This window comes from Pituophis catenifer, unplaced genomic scaffold (assembly GCF_029215685.1).
Source record: "Pituophis catenifer annectens isolate HBS135680 unplaced genomic scaffold, rPitCat1.0.hap2 SCAF_16, whole genome shotgun sequence".
Lineage (NCBI taxonomy): Eukaryota > Metazoa > Chordata > Lepidosauria > Squamata > Colubridae > Pituophis > Pituophis catenifer.
Genome location: NW_027256896.1, coordinates 18,197,284 through 18,215,585, shown reverse-complemented (window position 1 = coordinate 18,215,585; position 18,302 = coordinate 18,197,284). Strand labels below are relative to the sequence as shown.

The 18,302-nt window shown below is 45.4% G+C and overlaps 1 protein-coding gene across 2 annotated transcripts in view; it reads right to left on the bottom strand.

Annotated features, from left to right (window-relative positions):
- Window positions 1-896: 896 nt before the first annotated feature.
- Window positions 897-18,302, bottom strand: part of SMURF1 (SMAD specific E3 ubiquitin protein ligase 1) — a 41,408-nt gene continuing 24,002 nt past the window's right edge. Inside the window, exons 8-18 of one of the 2 annotated variants that reach the window (XM_070955379.1) lie at window positions 18,023-18,107; window positions 17,347-17,493; window positions 16,118-16,319; window positions 15,171-15,274; window positions 13,669-13,783; window positions 9,850-10,028; window positions 8,989-9,126; window positions 7,912-8,032; window positions 6,678-6,879; window positions 5,851-5,935; window positions 897-5,081 (exon numbers count right to left, since the gene is read on the bottom strand). In XM_070955379.1, the coding sequence (XP_070811480.1) occupies window positions 4,982-5,081; window positions 5,851-5,935; window positions 6,678-6,879; window positions 7,912-8,032; window positions 8,989-9,126; window positions 9,850-10,028; window positions 13,669-13,783; window positions 15,171-15,274; window positions 16,118-16,319; window positions 17,347-17,493; window positions 18,023-18,107 (1,478 nt within the window). In that variant the 3' untranslated portion in view covers window positions 897-4,981. The remainder of the gene's footprint in view (window positions 5,082-5,850; window positions 5,936-6,677; window positions 6,880-7,911; window positions 8,033-8,988; window positions 9,127-9,849; window positions 10,029-13,668; window positions 13,784-15,170; window positions 15,275-16,117; window positions 16,320-17,346; window positions 17,494-18,022; window positions 18,108-18,302) is intronic. The other variant, XM_070955380.1, reaches the window with a different exon arrangement.

The window sequence follows — 18,302 nt, the reverse complement described above, 5'->3', positions numbered from 1 at the left end:
CTTCTGCCAACCTAGCAGTTCGAAAGCAGGTAAAAAATGCAAGGAGAAAAATAGGGGCCATCTTTGGTGGGAAGGTAAGAGCGTTCCGTGCGCCATTGGCGTTGAGTCGTGCCGGCCACATGACCACGGAGACGTCTTCGGACAGCGCTGGCTCTTTGGCTTTGAAACGGAGATGAGCACCGCCCCCTAGAGTCGGGAACGACTAGCACATATGTGCGAGGGGAACCTTTACCTTACAGGTGATGATAAGAAGACTCTCACAGTTCACAAACTGTTAGGCCCTCCCTAGTACAGGTAGTCTATTTACAACAGTTTGTTTAGTGCAGTGTTTCTCAACCTTGGAAGCTTGAAGATGGGTGGACTTCAACTCCCAGAATCCCCAGCCAGCAGCGCTGGCTGGGGGATTCTGGGAGTTGAAGTCCACCCATCAAGCTACCAAGGTTGAGAAACACTGGTTTAGTGATCGTTCAAGGCACCAATGAATGGGACTTAGGACTGTATACATCGCTACGACGATCACGACATCCCCATAGTCACATGATCCAAATTCAGATGCTTGCCAACAGGCTCATCCTTGGGACCGTAGCTGTGTGTCCCAAGGTGATATGATTCCCTTTTGCAACTTTCTGGCAAGCCACGTCAAATGATTCACTTAATAACCGTGTTACTAATTTAACAATGCCGTGGTTCGCTTAACAACTCTCACATAGCAAGAGAAATTTTGGGCTTCATGGTAATAAAAAGTCGAGGACTACCCCAATTGTAAACTCAGCTGAACCTCAGTTGTTCAACCTGAACTGAGAAAACTACTAATTTTCCCACTGTATATTTTAACACAGTCTTTCAAAACATATAGTAACAATAAAAAAATATATAAAAAAATCAAGACACAAAACTAAAGTTGTGAGAGTTTATTGCATATGTAACAAAAATGGACATGACCTTCCCGGGCCCCACCCTACTACACAATCACTGTTTATTCCAGCCGGCTCCATAACACATTAAATAGAACTAGCATTTCTTTTAAATACTTTGATTTAGACATAAAATGGAAAAAAAAAAACACATTAGTGTACAACTTTTTTTTTTTACAAAATAAAATCTGCAATATAAACGGTGAGAAGAGTAACAAGGGTAGCAGCAATATTTAAAAACCCAAGACATTACAAAAGAATAAGTTAAAAAACACATTATAAAGTGGTTAAAGAATGGATAACAAAAAAAAAAAAAATTATTGAAGGAGAAAAAAAAAAACCCCAAACAAACAAGAGACTTAAATGCATTTCTGGAAAACTTCCTGTGCCCTACAGTGCAGAGATACTGGGTTGTGGTTGAGAAAGGGAGAGGATTTTATAACAAATTGCTGAGGCCTGAGAAGTAATGTTAAAGCAAGCAATCCCTTTAAAGCAGCGACGTCCAAACTCCGCAAAACTTCGAAGACCTGTGGACTTCCCAACTTCCAGAATTCCATCCCCATGCATGGCTGGCTGGGGAATTCTGGGAGTTGAAGTCCGCAGGGCTTCGAAGTTGCCGGGGGTTGGACGTCTCTGCTTTAAACAAGCAGAAAGTTGGTCCAATTTTAACTCGGAGCTAGTCCCGCCTTTCCAATTCCTAACACTGAGCAAGTGCTGATTTCCTGCATCCCTGGGAGCGCATCAAGGCAGATGAGGCATTTCGGGGCAAGTAAACCAACCAACCAAAAATGCAGAGTGGGGGGGAAGGAAATTTGCATCGCTGGACCAGGCTCAGCTTTTCTCTGGCTACGGGGGATGCTGAAGGTCACTTCAAGAGGCTCCGGATGAGATAATCTGAGGAGAAATTGGCCCTTTCCCTTTCCCGCTGAAGTGGCGTCACAGCTAAACTCAAGGTTCCTGGAAAAAGCTGCAAATGCTTATCAGAGGGAAGACTGCGGGCCGGAGGAGGAGTTTCGTGCTCCACCCTCAAGTAAGCTTTACTCGCAGTTTTCAAGGAGGACTTCTGCTGACCTGCGCGATACTCGCGATGGAAGAGAGCATCCTACATGATGGTGGGGTGTTTTTTGTCCTAATCGTTGAACTGTCCCAAAAGCTTCCAGCAGAAGTGATCCTTAAGCCTAGCTGAGGTTAAAAAAAGCCCAGCTGTCCGTATTTTTTTTTTTTACGGTTTCTTTGATATGGGGGGACGGCTAGGTGGCGTGCTCACCTGGGGCACAAGGCAAAGCCCTTGCCAGAAACAAGTCACACCTAGCTTGCTTTCTCATCTTGCCTGAAGACCTTCACGGAGGGACCAGCCGCGCTTTCTTAGTTGATGAACGGTGGCAACTTTAGAAGAAGGCAACTGGAGGCTGAGCAAAATTTAGAGAACTTTCTTCCCATCCTCCAAGTTACCATCAGAGAGAGTCCACTCTGCACCCTGCCATCTGATCCTCCTTGTAGGGCGGGGAGAGGGGGGTCTTCAATCTTGGCTACTTTTTAAGACGCGTGGACTTCGACTCCCAGAATTCCTCAGCCAATTCCGGGAGTCGAAGGCCACGCATCTTCAACGTGGCCAGGTTTGCCGGCCCCTGTCCAAAAGTTATACTATACGCAGACTCCCGCAGGCTGCCTTTTGCATTGTTTCAAGTTGTTTGACCCGTTCGCCCGAGTCCTTGATTTTTGGACGTGGCCGAAGGCGCCACGATATGAGACAAGAACGATGCAAGAACTCAGCCTATAAATGCCACGGAAGTTATCTCTGCTGATCTTATGTGGCCTGCCTATTTTAATGCGTGGCTCGAGGAGAATTGCTTACCACACTTAACGCCGTTTAATAACTGGGAAACAGACTGTGCAAATAATTTTAGTGGGAGCAGAATTCACACCTTTATGATTTCTTTAGAGGCTTAAATTCCAGTGGCAGGGTCAATCATGATCCCCACGAAATATACAGTATAATCTTCAAGAGCCCTTGGAAAAGCAGCGATGGTGGTAGATTTCTATTGTCCAGAAGTTTGTTAAGATCCTTCCAAGATCTGAAAAAGCCTCCTTGATCTAATCCCCTCTCAGATAATCCGCAATGCATTTCAGTGGCCTCTTAAGTGCAAACGAACCCCGGAAGGACACTGCGAGTCAGTTGTTAAAAGTCAACCACAAAACCCAATCGTTTTTGCCACACGGTGCAAATATCACAAAAGGTAGATTTGCTTTCTCACGTGGAATCCTTAAGTTTTCCGTCGCCGAGGGTTACAGTCAACTGAATAAACAGGAAGAAAAAAACAATCCGGGGATCTGGACAAGTTCTCTATAGATTTTGGTTTCTCCTATCACAGTTTAAAGCTATTTTCAATTGGTTGTGTTAAGTGACGATAGAAATATCCTCGTTGACAGACAGAAACAAACAAAAAACAAGCCCACACCAACATGACCCACGTTATGAAGTTCGACACCTTGTTAATATGCTTCTTTGCAAAAGGAAGAGGAAGGAAAACTCTCACAAAGTGTCAAGGTTACACTTGATGATTAGTGGAATTTCTGACAACCACCCCCCCCCTCCCCCGGCCCAGAGAAATGTTATCTTGTTAACAATTACCGGCCTTCTTCGTTTGTGCAAATTAAAAAGAAGCAGTTTGGACAGAGGGGAAATCTTACCATTCAGATTCTTCCTTGCCCTGCAAGTTGCCTGGAGGGCAAGCAAATTGGTATCGGACTGTGAAAATTGGCTAAATTGTGTCAGGGGGACTGGGTAAAAAGAAAAAAAAGAAAAAAGGCAGAACGTGGAAACAATTGTTTGGGTTACTCAGTTTCTATAGGCCGAGGCCTGGATTAGAACTCTTTTCACGAGAGCCGTTCTATATTCCACAGAGTTCAGAAATGGAACTGGATGCCGTTTATCTTTGCTGTGAGCTATTTCCTGTGGAAAGAATTTCGGCCGTTTCACATCACAATGAAAGCATTTCAGAAAACAGAGAGAGAGAGGGAGGGAGGGAGGGAGGGAGGGGGAGAGAGAGAGAGAGAGAGAGAGAGAGAGAGAGAGAGAGAGAGAGAGAGAGAGAGAATAATGTGTGGTTTCTCTTGAGAATCTGAGCCATGCCCTGCTTTCTCTTTAACAGATGCCAGGGATGATGAAAAGAAAAAAACAGGCAATTATTCCAAAGAATGGATCTATCTCCTATGCAAAGCGTCCCTGCAAAAGGAGAAAAGAAACTCTTGCATCGTTCAAGATGGCTTGATTCTCCTGAATTGTTCCTCTTAAGAACCAAGTCATCTCATTCACAGAAAAAAAGGGGGGGAAAAAAAAGAAGCTTCCTGACAAGGAATAATAATCCTCAGTATTCCTATGCTTACGGGAGCTGCACGCTCTGCTCGGCGTTCCTTAAACGGGGTTTCCTTGAAATGTCCTAATGGGAATTCCAGTGCCAATCTTTTTTCCTTTCCTTTTATTCATTTATCTCCAGAGCGTCTGGATTTCTACAAGGGCTCAGGGGTTGCGTCGAAGACAAAACATCCACAGACACCTACCGACCAAACCTCCTCGGCAAACCGATGGCAAAGATACTCAACTACAGTTTGAATCTCCTATAAAAAAAAGACCACAGGTCGTAGACCTTATCACAATATGTGTTACAAATCTAGCAGAATCATTATCGCGGGTAACCGAAACCGAACGCTGAACCTGGCTGCCTGGGTTTTGTGTGTGTGTGTGTGTGTGTGTGTGTGTGTGTGTGTGTGTGGTTTTTTTTATTTTGTTGTTGTTGTTTCCTGGGAAACGGAAGAAAGGAAAGGGAGGGTTATCGTCGCAAGAGGGAGAAAGTATGTTTGGGGGCCTCCAAAAATAAAAAGCCTCCCTCTTCGCCGACGCCATCGAAGGTAAGGGGGAAAAAAAACAGCCTTTGCACCCTTAAGTTGTCAAGCAAATCCCAACACTTTGGACAAAAAAAGAAGTTCACAGCAAGCTTCTCCTTACAGCTTTTTTTGATTTGGTGGTCCGTGAGCTTTAGCAATATCGGTTTCCTTTGGTTGCCTGGTCACTCCACCGCAAAGCCGCAGGTCTCTTCCACGGCGGTCACTAGCTTTTCGTAAAGCTTCTCGTAGGACTCGTAAGGCGGAATGTCAATTCGGTTAAAGCTGCAGGAGGTTAGGAAACACAGGGTGCCTTTATTTATTTATTTACTAAACTTATATACAACAGTTCGTTCGGTGACCGTCTCAAAGTTACAACGGCATCGAAAAAAGGCGACTCGGGGTCATTTCTCCCAGTTGCAGCAGTGATGGGTTGCCCCCAGTTCGGACCAGTTCTATAGAACCGGTAATAAAACAGGCAGGAGGCTCCGCCCACTGACCCTGATGACATCATCAGAAAGCGTCTGCGCTTGCGTGGAAGAGCGCACACGCCGCCCCGCTGCAAACCGGCAGTAAAGGTAAGTAGAACCCATCCCTGCTTTGCAGCATCCCTGTGGCCGTGTGATCAAAGTTCAGATGCTTGGCCATCGGTTCAGTGATTTATGACGGTCGCAAGGTCACGTGATCAATTTTGGCGGCCTTTTGACAAGCGACGTCAATGGGGGGGGAAGCCAGATTCACTTAACAACGGGTTACCAACTTATGGATTTGCTGCGATTTAACGACGGCGGCAAGCAAGGTCGTAAAATGGGGGCAAAGCTCCCTTATCAATTGCTTTCACTGAACCACAGAAATTTTTTGGGGCTGAGAGGTTAGGGTTATATGCAGAAGAATAAATTGGTTTAGGCGTCAGGCTGAAGGAGGTTAATCTGGATACGCTCCACGCCTCGTTTTCTTTTCCCAGAAGAGTTTACAAACTTCATCCGGGCAGAAACAAACGCGTTTTCACAGCCCCGTCTACTCCCTGATTCGCAGCCACTGCCGAGGGACTTACCAAGTATGAGCTTTCGGGAGGTTGTCTGTGTTTGCATCTATCAAGTGGATAGTGAACAGCCTGGGTCCTGCTGCGCCTGTAGAACCTTGCAAATAGAGATTCTAGTTAAGGCCCTTCAAAAGTCTAGTTAAGGCCCTATCGCGGCGTGATAACATAGGCCCTGGCTGCCCTGACCTCTGGTAACCTCCGGTAGCAGCCCACCAAAGAGCAGGAAATCGGGACTCCTGCTTTAGGGGTGTGGACACACCTGGCACAGGATGCCGGGTGCCAGGAAGAGCTCCTTCCCAAGGCCGCTCTCTTTTGGCCCGAGATTCTGGAAAGCAGCTGCTCCTCAGAGGAGACCAGAGCTGTTCAGGCAGAGGCCCGGAAACATCGGGGACCTCAAAGCTTTGATTGGCTGCCAAGCTCTCGTTTTCACCAAGGCAGGGAGATGTTAATGGATAAGGAGTTGCTGTGTGAACTAGGTTAATTCAGGTTTTTGTCCTCATCTACCCCGCCTCTTTGTTGCAATTCTGTTTTCTCTTTAAAAATAATAATAATAAAAAAAGAGCACCCCTCCAGTACAAAGTCCGTCTCTGACCTTTCGCCCTCCCCCCCCCCTCCAAATGGGTAATCTGGATCTTGGCTTAATTCAGTGTTAAGGCAGCTTGATTTATTGTTTAAAGGGAAGTCACGTATTTTTCCAATGGAGGGTTGGGTGGGATAGTTAGAAAGGAGAGGGAGGGAGGGAGGGAGGGAGGGCCAACTGACTGGCATGAAAAAGTAGGTCTCCCCTTCCCCAGCTGCCTGCGGCCCAAGTCTGCTAACTCAGCCCCCCGATCAGTCACCTTGCAAAGCCTTGAAACCCTGCAGGGGGACCCGCGTGGAACCTGTCACAAACTGGAGCAGCCGCGCTCTCCGTTCCTCGTCGAAGGCCTCCACCGCTTGCCAGAACCACTTCACGATATTGCTGTCGGCCATGCAGTGCTTCAGACGCGTGTTGGATTTCCAGTCGTTCAGATCAATCTTATCTAGGCCACCGATGATGAGCTGGGAAATCAAAAAAAAAAAAGTCCTTTTTAAGCACCGGGACAAGGTGGCATGGTATATTTATATTTATCGCCCTTGATGGCTGCAGAGTTTTTGAGCAGGATTTTCATATTTCCATCATGCTTTTTAAAACAAAAATGACAAAGTAGATTTACTATGGGCGCTGCTAGTTAGATTGGTTAACCGCTGCATATAGGTCAAAAGATGTTTGGATTGTCAGCTGAGTCCCCACACAATTTTCAAGCAGTCTGCTTACTGCTCTCCCTTGGCAACAAAGATCTGTGAACTTCAGCTCCCAGAATTCTTCAGTCCAGGCTTGTGGACTTCCAACACCCGGAATTCTCAAGCCAGAAACTGCTTTTATGGGCTACTGTGACAGCTCTGACATCTATTTTACTCTTTTAAGTCACACATCAGATGCTCTGAAAAAAATCTTAGGAAATTGATTCATTATGAAGAAAAGCAGAGCTCTTGCTTTGGCGCTTTCAAGATGGAAGCCCTGGAATCTTCCAATTCTCTACCAGGATTTTGATTCTGCATTCTCCCTAGCATTTCAGGAGACAAATTTAACAGATTAACAGAGTTGGAAGGGACTTTGCAGGTCATCTAAATCAACCCCCATAAAAGGCAGAAGTTGTTTCTTTTCCACTATGTGTTTTAGTATCGAAACTGCCCCAAATTTAAGTTTGCCAAGTCAAAGCCCCCCAAAGAAGGGGGGGGGGCCTTGTTTTGAAGGACATTAAGAAATGAGGACCCAGTTTGTGGGGGCAATAAGCTGACTTTGTATAAATATACAAAAGGATGAAGGCTATTGCTGAGCACATTGTAAGCCGCCCTGAGTCTTCGGAGAAGGGCGGCATATAAATCAAATTAAAAAAAAAAAAAATAAAGCTTTCTGGGCATTGCTCCCCATGCTTGGACAGAACTCTAACACGTCAATTCAGAACAAGGAAAATATATGTAGAGTTATTTCTGCTTTTGAGGCTACGTGAACAGCAGCAAAAGAGTTAGTGTGAAATATACAACCGATACCTCAAGTTCCTTATGGTCAAAAGGCTTCAGGAGGTGTTGAGGAATAAGTTCATTAAAACCTTTCTGAAGGGCCAGGAATTGGGCTTCAATTCCTCTCATGAACCGCCAGTTTACATACAGCCTGGGAAAACAGGAAGATAAAATCTCAGCATTACTGCAGAATTACTACAGGAATGGTAAGAATTTTGCACGGAAGATATAAAACCTGCCCTCCAATGGAAGTCACAGGCTGTCTAAAGAAATAAACCAAATCTCTTCTGAGGAAAGTTCCAACCTTGGTGACTTCATGGACATGTCCAGATGGTATTCTTGTGTGAGCATCACAAGCAGCCTATTCTGGGAGATTGTCCAAGCTCCGTTGAATCTACAACTCTGATTTTCTGATCTACCTTGCAAACACCGGCCATGGCTAACTCTATTAAGCATAGTGTTACAATAGAAGTAGTCCTGACTACGGGTAGTCCCCGTCTTACAACAGTTCCTTTAGTGACTGTTCAAAGTTACAACAGCACTGAAAAGGGGATTTGTGACTGTTTTTTACATTTACAACCAGTGTAGCATCCCCATGATCACGTCAACAAAATTCAGCCGCTTCACAACTGACTCATACTTATGACAGTTGCAGTGTTCCGGGGTCATGTGATCCGCCTTCTTACAAGCAAGGTCAACAACCATGTGACGAGTAGAGTAGAGTAGAGTAGAGTAGAAATAAAACAAATAGAATAGAATAGAATAGAATAGAATAGAATAGAATAGAATAGAATAGAATAGAATAGAATAGAATAGAATAGAATAGAATAGAATAGGGAAGGGACCTTGGAGGTCTTCTAGTCCAACCCCCTACTTACACTAATTTAACCACTGCAGTGATTCACTTAACAACTGCATCAAGAAAGGTTGTAAAATGGGGCAAAACTCACTTAACAAATGTCTCACATAGCAACAGAAATTTTGGGCTCAATTGTGGTCGTACGTTGAGAACTACCTGCACTTGGTAGTGGTATCTTTGTGTGATCTACCTTGTTGGACTGTCAGCATCTCATTGACAGGTGCCAAATTAGCCTTCCCTGAGGGTACCTGACATATTCTTTCTTGTTCTCCTCCGTAACGGAAACATTTCTCCCGTTAGGTTTGAGTTCGTGCTGCAGAATTCTGCCGAATGCATTGTGTTCCACGCAGAAGGTATGGTCCAGAACTGGAGTGATGTCATTCTCTCTGTCAACAAGAATGGCAATGCCTACAAGTCATTTCTGCAAGTGAAGATGGTTTTTCTTTATTTAGCCAGACCTATTGAAACATGTAAGTTTAAGAGCAGAGCTCTCTGTGGCCGATCTACACTTTAGTAAGCAGTTGTGCATCGTACAGTTTTTAATATTCCTCCTTGCAGGGGGTGGGAGGGGAACCCTCTGCAGCTATTTTTGATTATGGTACTTTATTGATGTAAAGAAAGTTAGTTTTATACCTGCACATAGGAATATTACTATGCAACTGAAACATAGGTAATGCAAAATAAAAAAGAGATATTTTCTGATCAAATTCTGTCCCCAAAAGATATTCCTTTGATGCACTGTTGGTTGACTTCCAGAAATTTAAAATACTTTCTCATGCCTCAGTTATGAGCGAGGCTGAAGATTAATTTAGTAATTACAGGCAAGCCAAATCAACTCAGAATCAGAATTCGGCAGAACAGGTTTCTAATGAAGTACAAGGATGACTTTCTCCTATGGAACAGTTATCCAGATGTTTCACTGCTGATTGTTTATAAAATTATCCCAGTTGTTTTCTGGGTACTTTTGGAAGTTTTTAAGTATCCGCCCTGCCGAAAGCAGCTTTAAAATCTATGTAGGCACCAGTGACTGAGGTCAGGAAAACTTTTTCGTTGGAGCTGCTCCTCCTGGGCCAATCAACACATTATAGATTATTGGATGGGATACTTACAAAATCCACACTAAGCTCTTATGTAGCTCTGGATCCACCGATTCCAAGTCAGACAACTGGATGGGTTTGCCCAGCAGCTGTTTGTAGAAAGGGACTGTGAAACCCCCGTTGATGTAATGCCCGTGGAACACCGCCAGCCCCATGATCCGACCGACAAAGTGGAAATAAGACAGATGATCCTGAAAGATATGCCAACCACCAAGGTGGTCATTCACCGCAAAGAGATGCCAGCGACGGCTACCTTAGTTGCCTTTCGCCAGACTTTAGTTGGTGTGATGGGAGGTGTCGTTTCATTATTTCAAATCCTCTAGCTGAGAAGCATCAGTACGTCCCATGAATCTGGTATTTATGCTTTTCCAATCAGTACAATTAGGTGGTTCGTTTGTTTTTTTTTACACTCAAGCAGGTAGACTTGAGTTTCTCAACCTCATCAACATTTAAGATGGACTTCGACTCCCAGAATTCCCCAGCCAGTCTGAAAGTCGAAGTCCGCACATCTTTAAACGGCTGAAACCGTATTTCACTAATCAGCTGCTTATAAGAAGCTGGAACAATCCTTTTTGTCTCGCTGAAGATTCACCCAGAGTATTTTTAGCCTCCTGCCTCTGGGGCTTGTCAGCTGCAGGTGTTTTGCCAGGAGCGGAGGGATTTCTCTTAAATGCCAAGTTCAAAGAGATTGTAGTTACTGCCGGAGGGCAAACGCAAGCAAAGCAAACTGAACAGTTACAGGGAGGCGCTCCTGGGGAAGATAACGGTGCCAGGTATTCTCTTAACCCAGCGTTTCTCAACCGTGGTGACTTTAGGATCGGTGGACTTCAATTCCCAAAGCTCTGCTGGCTGGGGAATTCTGGGAGTTGAAGCCCAGAATGTCATCAAGGTTGGGGAACACTGCACTAACCCATTTCTGTTCAGAACTTCACCTCTCTCGAATGGCAACCTCCTTGCACAGAGATGGTGTCCTTTTGGGGAAATCATAACGGACAAATAAGGGGATGCATTTGTGATTAAAATACAGAACGGCATCTTTACTGCTTTGGGTTAATGCTTACTCCGCTCAAAAGCCTAAACGTCTTACCTTTTCAAGGAGGGTGTACTTCAGCTATACACGAGCTGTTTACCTGGATCTTGCTTTAACTCCAAGACAGGAGTCGGCAACCTTAAACACTCAAAGAGCCACAAAAGTCCTAACCGGAAGGCCCCCCCCCCCCCCCCGTTCAATTCTGGAGCCAACCGGAAGTCCGGTTCCCCCACCATAGAGTCTCCTCCTAGCGCGGTGTCCTTTTTCCTCTATCTGTCCTAACCGAAAGCAACCACAGCCCTGCAAGGTAGGATACTCTAGGAGAGCGGCTTGTGCGAAGAAGAACTTTTGCTATAGATGACCTTGTTCTGGGATCTCTCCAATTCAAGGGACTAAACCACTGTGTTTTACCGGTGCCGCCCCTATCTTGAAGGTGTTTGGGGTTTTTTTAATGGCTTAAATTTAGGATTGGACTCCATCCAATCCTAACCCACTGTTAAGATAGTAGCCTAATCTATAGACACAGGGAACTGTTAGTATGTGCCTATGTTTGTTTGAAGAGATGAATTCCAAGGAGCTACATAGGCAATTAATATTTAGTGGGACATTTTTCAAACAGGGGTGGGCAACCTATAAGCAATCACCAGGTTCTCCCCTCCAACCATTTCATGCAGCTTCTCTATGGTTGCTGTTCATTATGAAAACTTGGGAGAGGGAGGGGAGAGGATGGTCAGGGGGGTGGGGAAGGAGAGGGATTACTTTCTCTTTAAAACAGATAGCCTAGAGCAGCCGAGACAGTCATTACAACAAATTCTTTTGGGTTGCTGCAACATCCTCAGACACTTTTGGGTGCTTCCTGTGATGCTGTTAACCACAAGCTGTAAGTCAGGGCTGAGTCATAGTTTCATGCTGAACTATTGTGGCAGCAAAAGGAAGTCCCTCCCCTCCCATGAAGAAAATGTCTCTTTTTCCTCCTTTAGGCAAGTTTCCCCCTCCCCTCCACACACACCTTTCCCTCGACATAAACGGAGTTTGGGTGATTTGATTAAAACTCAGGATTTCCCCCCCCCCCCTTCCTCCTCTTCTTCTCACCAGCTTGCCCTTCCCAGATCTTCCATTCTTCACCACTGGTAGAGAAAAGCTAGGCCAGTGCTGGCGAACCTTTTTGGCACTGGGTGCTGAAATGGGAGCGTGCACGCATGCGCGGGAGAGCGCCGGAAACCAGAAGAGCAGCTTCCCCAGTGCGCACGCGCAGGAGTGCTAGAAACCGAAAGGGCAGTTCCCCAGTGTGCATGCACGCGCCAGGAAGCTAGGTTTCCGATTTCCAGCATATACATGCACGCCAATCACCTGATTTTTTGGTTTCTGGCATGTATGCGTATGCGAAGACCAGCTGGCCAGCGCACATGCGCTCCCATGTGTGCAAAGACAAGCTGGCTGGCAGCATGTGCATACCGGAACCCGGAAGAGCAATGAGCAACGGCTGGCGTGCCCAAAGAGATGGCTCTGCGTGCCACTTCCGGCACATGTGCCATTGGTTCGCCATCATGGAGCTAGGCCTTCTCAAATGCTCACTTTCTGATTCTATTCTCCATCCTTTCCAATATGCGCAGGCCGGCAGAGAAGTTGCTATGTGTGGCTCCCTGACCTGGCTCAGCTCTGCGGTGGAGGCCTCCACAACAGCCCAAAGGTGGAAAGGAGTTCGGAATGACAAGCAGCTGCCCAGACCATTCCTTTCAAATTTCAAAGGAAACCAATCCGTTAGCTGGCAATTCCCTTCACGCCTGACACCTCTGGGGCTGGCACTAATCATAGGGAGGATACTGGCAAATGTCAGAGGAAGAAGGCGAAAAGGAAAAAGAGACGGATCTGTGGAGGGAGCAGCAATAACAGCCACAAGGCCAAACCTTACCTAGGGAAGGAGGGAGGACAGGGCAGGAATAGACAGGCAACATTCAGCTCTGAGCCACGACCTCCTTTTGGCCCCACCCACTTTTTGTCCCAGCTGATTGCAAAGAGCGAGGGTCATCACGACCCTCCCCAACGTTGCCCACTCCTGCCTTCGTGGAAACAAGTTCGGGCTACACCAATTAGTCCGTTAGAAGCAAGTTAGCTCAGCTTTGAGCCCTATTTCGTGTACGCTTACCTTCCACGGTCTGTGAGGGCTCGACTGAAAAATAGACATTAATCGGTTCGCAGAGTGTACGGAAAATCAAATAAGGGAGGAAAAAGATTTCACTTTGGCCTCCCAGTACTGGACTGTGTATTCTGAGGGCTACTTAGAAGAACTCAAGTGGCTGCTGCAGGGTGGGGGAAGGAGCAAGGGATTGCTAGACTGGCTGGGAAACTGTTACGGAATGTGGAAAATGAAGCTCATGTGACCGAGCAGCCACCCAGCAGAAACTAGTAGCACTGAAGCAACCACAATTTCCACAATTTTTATTCCCTCGGGAGTCATGGATCCTGGATTTTGGGCGCATTCTGTAAGTTAGCCCACTTGAGGGCTAACCAGGATTCAAAAATTATTTTCCTGTGATGCACCATCTTGCCCAGGTAAAGGTCATGACAACGAAAGTTTTAGTTTTTACAGTTTTAATTAAGTGTTGTACGCCACTCAGAATCACTTTTCGTGAGATGGGCAGCCACGTCAATTTGACAAAATGTATTAAATAAATAACATCCTGTGGAAATCTTAACATATCTTTATCTTATATATTTCCCCTGGTTTCAGAGATGGTTGCTCCTTCTAACGTTTATCTTCAAAGAACACAAATAGATCTTTGGCTTTTAAGAGTACTTACGGGGTTGATGGAGGAATCGGGATTTATTTGCAGCGTGTAAATGTTATCAGTTGAATATTGGAAAAGCCCGTAATATGGATTCAGCATTTCGTGACATAGAAGGTACAGCCATTCCCTGCCGGATGTAATTTTCAACAAGATTAGAAATGGTGATGGAGGGGGAGGGTGGGGTGAGAAATGAAAGTAAAAGTTTATCCCACTTCAGAAATTGGATTAGTTCCCAAGGTGGTCTATGACAGTCTTAAGCTCAGCATCTTTAAGATGGGTGGACCGGGGGAATTTTTAGGAGTTGAGGTCCACGGATCTTAAAAATTTGCTGAGGTTGAGAAATGCTGGTTTATGAGACAGCATAAGACGCTTTGGAAAAAGGCTGACTCCAGCAAGCAGAGATTGCCAACATTTAAGAAAAAAAACATTGTGGAGCAGAGTCCAATCACAACGGCTTTTCTGGCTCTTCCTCGCTCTGTTAAAGAAAGGCATTCAACAGGAAACAGAATAAGAACAGGCAATAGGAAGGTTGGGTTTTGTTTTTTTTTAAAGAACTGTAAAGATTTCTTTTTGTGGGGAGACGGTACCCGATGAGCTGAACACCTGAGATAACAGGTATTTAATTGCATAATGGGGAATCTTCTGCCTACCCCGCCCCCAAACCAAAGGGAGACATCTGGTTAAGGCATGTTAGAGGATTCAGCATCCGTCTAGACAGCATTAAAGCGCAGACGAGATAAAGAGATGCTGAAACTCTCCGCAAGACGGAGGTGATGACAAGGGAGAGGTCAAAGGCAGAGAAGTCCCAGACGAGAGAACAAAATGAGAGAACAGTATCAATAGACAAAACAACCAAAAAAGGATTTTTATTTTTTTTAAAGCAGCAATTTAGATGCTGATGGATTCAGCTGCCTGGGGAAATGAGTGCTCAAAATACAAGGGGAGTGATCAGCATTACAAGAGGATGCCAGGATGAAATAGAGCAGTAATCTCGGGTGAGAACCACCCAGGTTAGGTGGATCAGGAGAACCTTTTCCAAAACAAGTTAGAAAGTTTGGCTTGCCTAAGTATATTAGAGGCAAAGGGGGTCTGTGGCAGCACATTTCACATTTAAAAATTTGCAGGATAGAAAGCAGGGTAAGAAAGGTAAAGGAAGAAATGTTATTTATGTCTACCGCACTGAACAGATTCAAACGTAGAGGCAGCTTTGGTTTCTCTAAGTATGGTTCTTATTGTGGGGTCCTCGGTGCTCTCTTGAGCTTGGTTGTTTCCTTGCAGACGTTTCATTGCCCAACTAGGCTACATTATCAGTGCTAGAAGGCAGTGGGGTTTGCTTCTGTTTATATAGGAAGCATCTATATAAGGGGCCACCAAGAACAACCACAAGGAATCAGCAGGAACACTTCCAACAACACTGACAGGGCAAGCCAATAGTATAGAAAAAGAGAGAGAGACATCCTCCCCCACCCAAAAAAATATAACCCTAAAAGCTCTTTTAGGATTCTGGCCCTTACCTTGCCACTCCACCATAATCTAAGCCTTCCTCTCCCCGAAATTTCACCATCAGCCTCTTCTTCAGATCTTTCGGCCTCATCTTCATTATCTGACGGTAAGATTCCTATGCACAGAAAGAGAAGCACTTAAAAAAAAACCAAACACCATTGTTGTACCAAAAGCAGCTGAACCTCTCGCATCTCTTTCCTACCCAATATTAAGAGAAAAATGGGAATCTTTCGGCTGTTTTCTTATCTAAACGTGGTTTTGTTCTTGATGCTCAATGTTGCTCAAGTCTCTTGGAAAAGTGGCACGATGTAAAAGTGGTTTTATGAGCCGAACGGATGTTCTTAGCTATTAAGAGGTGCACTGCAGTTACTACCCTGGTCTACTGGAAAGGCAGATCATAAATAAAAGTACAGGGTAGGCTTCGACTTACGACCACAACTGGGATCCAAATTTCTGTTGCTAAGCAAAGCAGTTATTAAGCTTGTGGCAAGCCAATTTTATCACCGTCTTTTGACACAGCTGTTAAGCGAATCATTGCGGATGTTAAGTGGACCACGTGGTCGTTAAGCAAACCCAGCTTCTCCCCCCTCCCCCAATGATTTTGCTTATCGAATGTCAGTTGAGAAAGCCGCAAATGACTGTCACATGACCCCGGAACATGTCAACCATTGTCAATACGCACTGGTTGCCAAGTGTTCGAATTTGGATCGTAAAATGGTGGGGATGCCGCAACAATTGTATCTGCAGAGGCCAGTTGTAAGTCCATTTTTTTTTCCAGTGCCGTTGCAATATCAAACGGTCACTAAACGAATGGTTGTAAGTCGAGGACTACCTGTCTCAGATTCACCAGCTCCTTAGCTGGTACCCAAATCACATCGAGGCTTGGCAGGACCGATTTGCGTTTTACGGCAGGCGGATGAAACCCAGATCCTCTTCACCCAGGTTCCTGTTTACATACCTCGAATATTTCTTCCCTCGATACTTCGATGCGGCAGTGGCCAGCTTGAGGCTGCTGAAGGGAGAGTTCGTGCCGGAGGAACTTGAGCTTCTGCACCAAGTCCCGTTCGTATCGCTGAGCGGGCAGCTCCTCGCTGTCTTCCAACGAGCCCTCGTTTGGTGCTTGCAAAGGCTGGTTGGATTCTTTTAGTTGGCATTGGTGACTTAGGTGGGGAAGGAAAGGGAGAGAAGGCATGACTTCCAAAAGCAGCAGCAGCAGCAAAAAGAAGAGCGAGGCAAGGCGAGTGGGGGTCTGTTTATTTATTTAAAGAACGCGCATGGCCGTCCCTCTAAAAACACAAGGGAGTAGCTCGCAACAATAAAAAGCTTGGCCTCTGAAAACCGTGGAAGGCAAGCCAAACCCAGGGCCTCAAATCATCCTTCTGGGATGCCTTATGATCGACTCCAGACATTCACACTGTACCCAGAGCCTGGATAAAAAGGATAGTTTTGATGGTCTTCTGAAAAGCTAAAATGAGGGAAGGGGGGGGGCTGCCCGATTACTGGGGGCAAGAGTGTTTTCTATGGTGGAGGCAGCCACATAAAATGCATGTTTTTGAGGTCACCTTAGTGGGCAAACATTTCAGGGAAGGGACCTGAAAGGTGCCTACCCTATCTGATCTGGTACAACTAGAATAGAGTAATAACTTTATTGTCACTTTGAAAGTACACTAATCAGCATATTATTAAAATGAAATTTCGTTGCATGAAGCTCTCAAAGGGGTCACCACCTCCAATATACACTACATAAACATGTACTCTCGAGAGGATTCACACACACACCCAGCCTTAAAGAATTACACAACCACAGGGATGATCCAAACGTCTAATAATCTTGGGATGACAATGACGGATTTCATAGGGGGAAGCTGTACCACCTGTTAGAGCGGGCCTCGTGTCCCTCCGTCGTACCTCTTAAAAGGTAATTAATTTCTTCTGGAATAAGCATTCGAAATGGGAACAACTTGTCGTAAAAAAGCTTTCAACATATTTTAACCTTCCAAATTATTCCTGGTTCAACATTTCCTCAATGGCATCTATTTTAAGGGCTCCCAAAAAGATATTAAAATATTTCCTTATGCAGCCTACTGCTTCACTACCTCCGTATTATATTTATGGGGTCTTTGACAGGACTAATCTGGCCCTGATTCTCAACCCCAAAAACCAAGCAGCAACTGAAGGGTGACCTACTTCATTATGTGATGCAGTCTTGGGTCTGTGAACTGGGTGGTTCTGTTATTATGATCTACAAAATATATTCTTCCTGATACTGTACTTCTAACCTCCCAGCCTGGAGGCAGAGGTCCAAGTTCATCACAATTCACACTGTTAAGGTCTCTGCAAAAAGAAAAAGAAAAAAATGGAGGAGGAACTAGATTTAACTCAATGCCAGCATTATTTTAAATTATTTGAACATGCCTACAGAAAAGAGAGGCCATTTAAATCCCCAAATCTAAGGATCCTATGGTTTAATTTCCTGCAAACATCTAAATCAGGGGTGTCAAACTCAAAAGCCCGGGGCAGGCTCCGGCCTGAGGGATGCTTAGATCTGGCCTGCGGGACCTCCCTGGAAACAGCGAAGGACCGGCCTGCGATGCCTCTGTCAGCAAAAATGTGTGGCCCTCCTGAGCTCCGTTTTCAGCTGCGACGGCCTCCTGCAACTCTCTCTGCCAGTGAAAACAGAGCTCAGTTTTTGCTGGCAGAGCGCTCGGCCCACCACAGGTGCCTACAACATGAGTGACATCGAGCCAGCCATGCCCACCTGCCCCCCCACCCCGAGATCAAACACAACCCTGATGCGGCCCTCAATGAAATCGAGTTTGACACCCCTGATCTAAATGAACTCAAAAGCAGCGACCGTACCTACCTTGGTATCCTGGGATCGTGCCAGGTGCTAACCCCAGTTTGTGTATGCAAAAAGTAAACTTGTCCCTGTACTGTTGTCCTTTGCTCTAAAGAGACAGGAGAGAGAGAGAGAAAAGGTGGCTAACAGAGAAAACGCCCAAATCCCTCACAGACCTTTGTGACTAAAGCCAACCCTAGTAAAACTGAGCTAAAGCTGAAAACGGTAGTTTATTTGCTTCTCTTACCTTTGTAGGAGTTTGTCATTGTCATGACAGGAGAAAGGTAACACCAAGGAGTGTCTT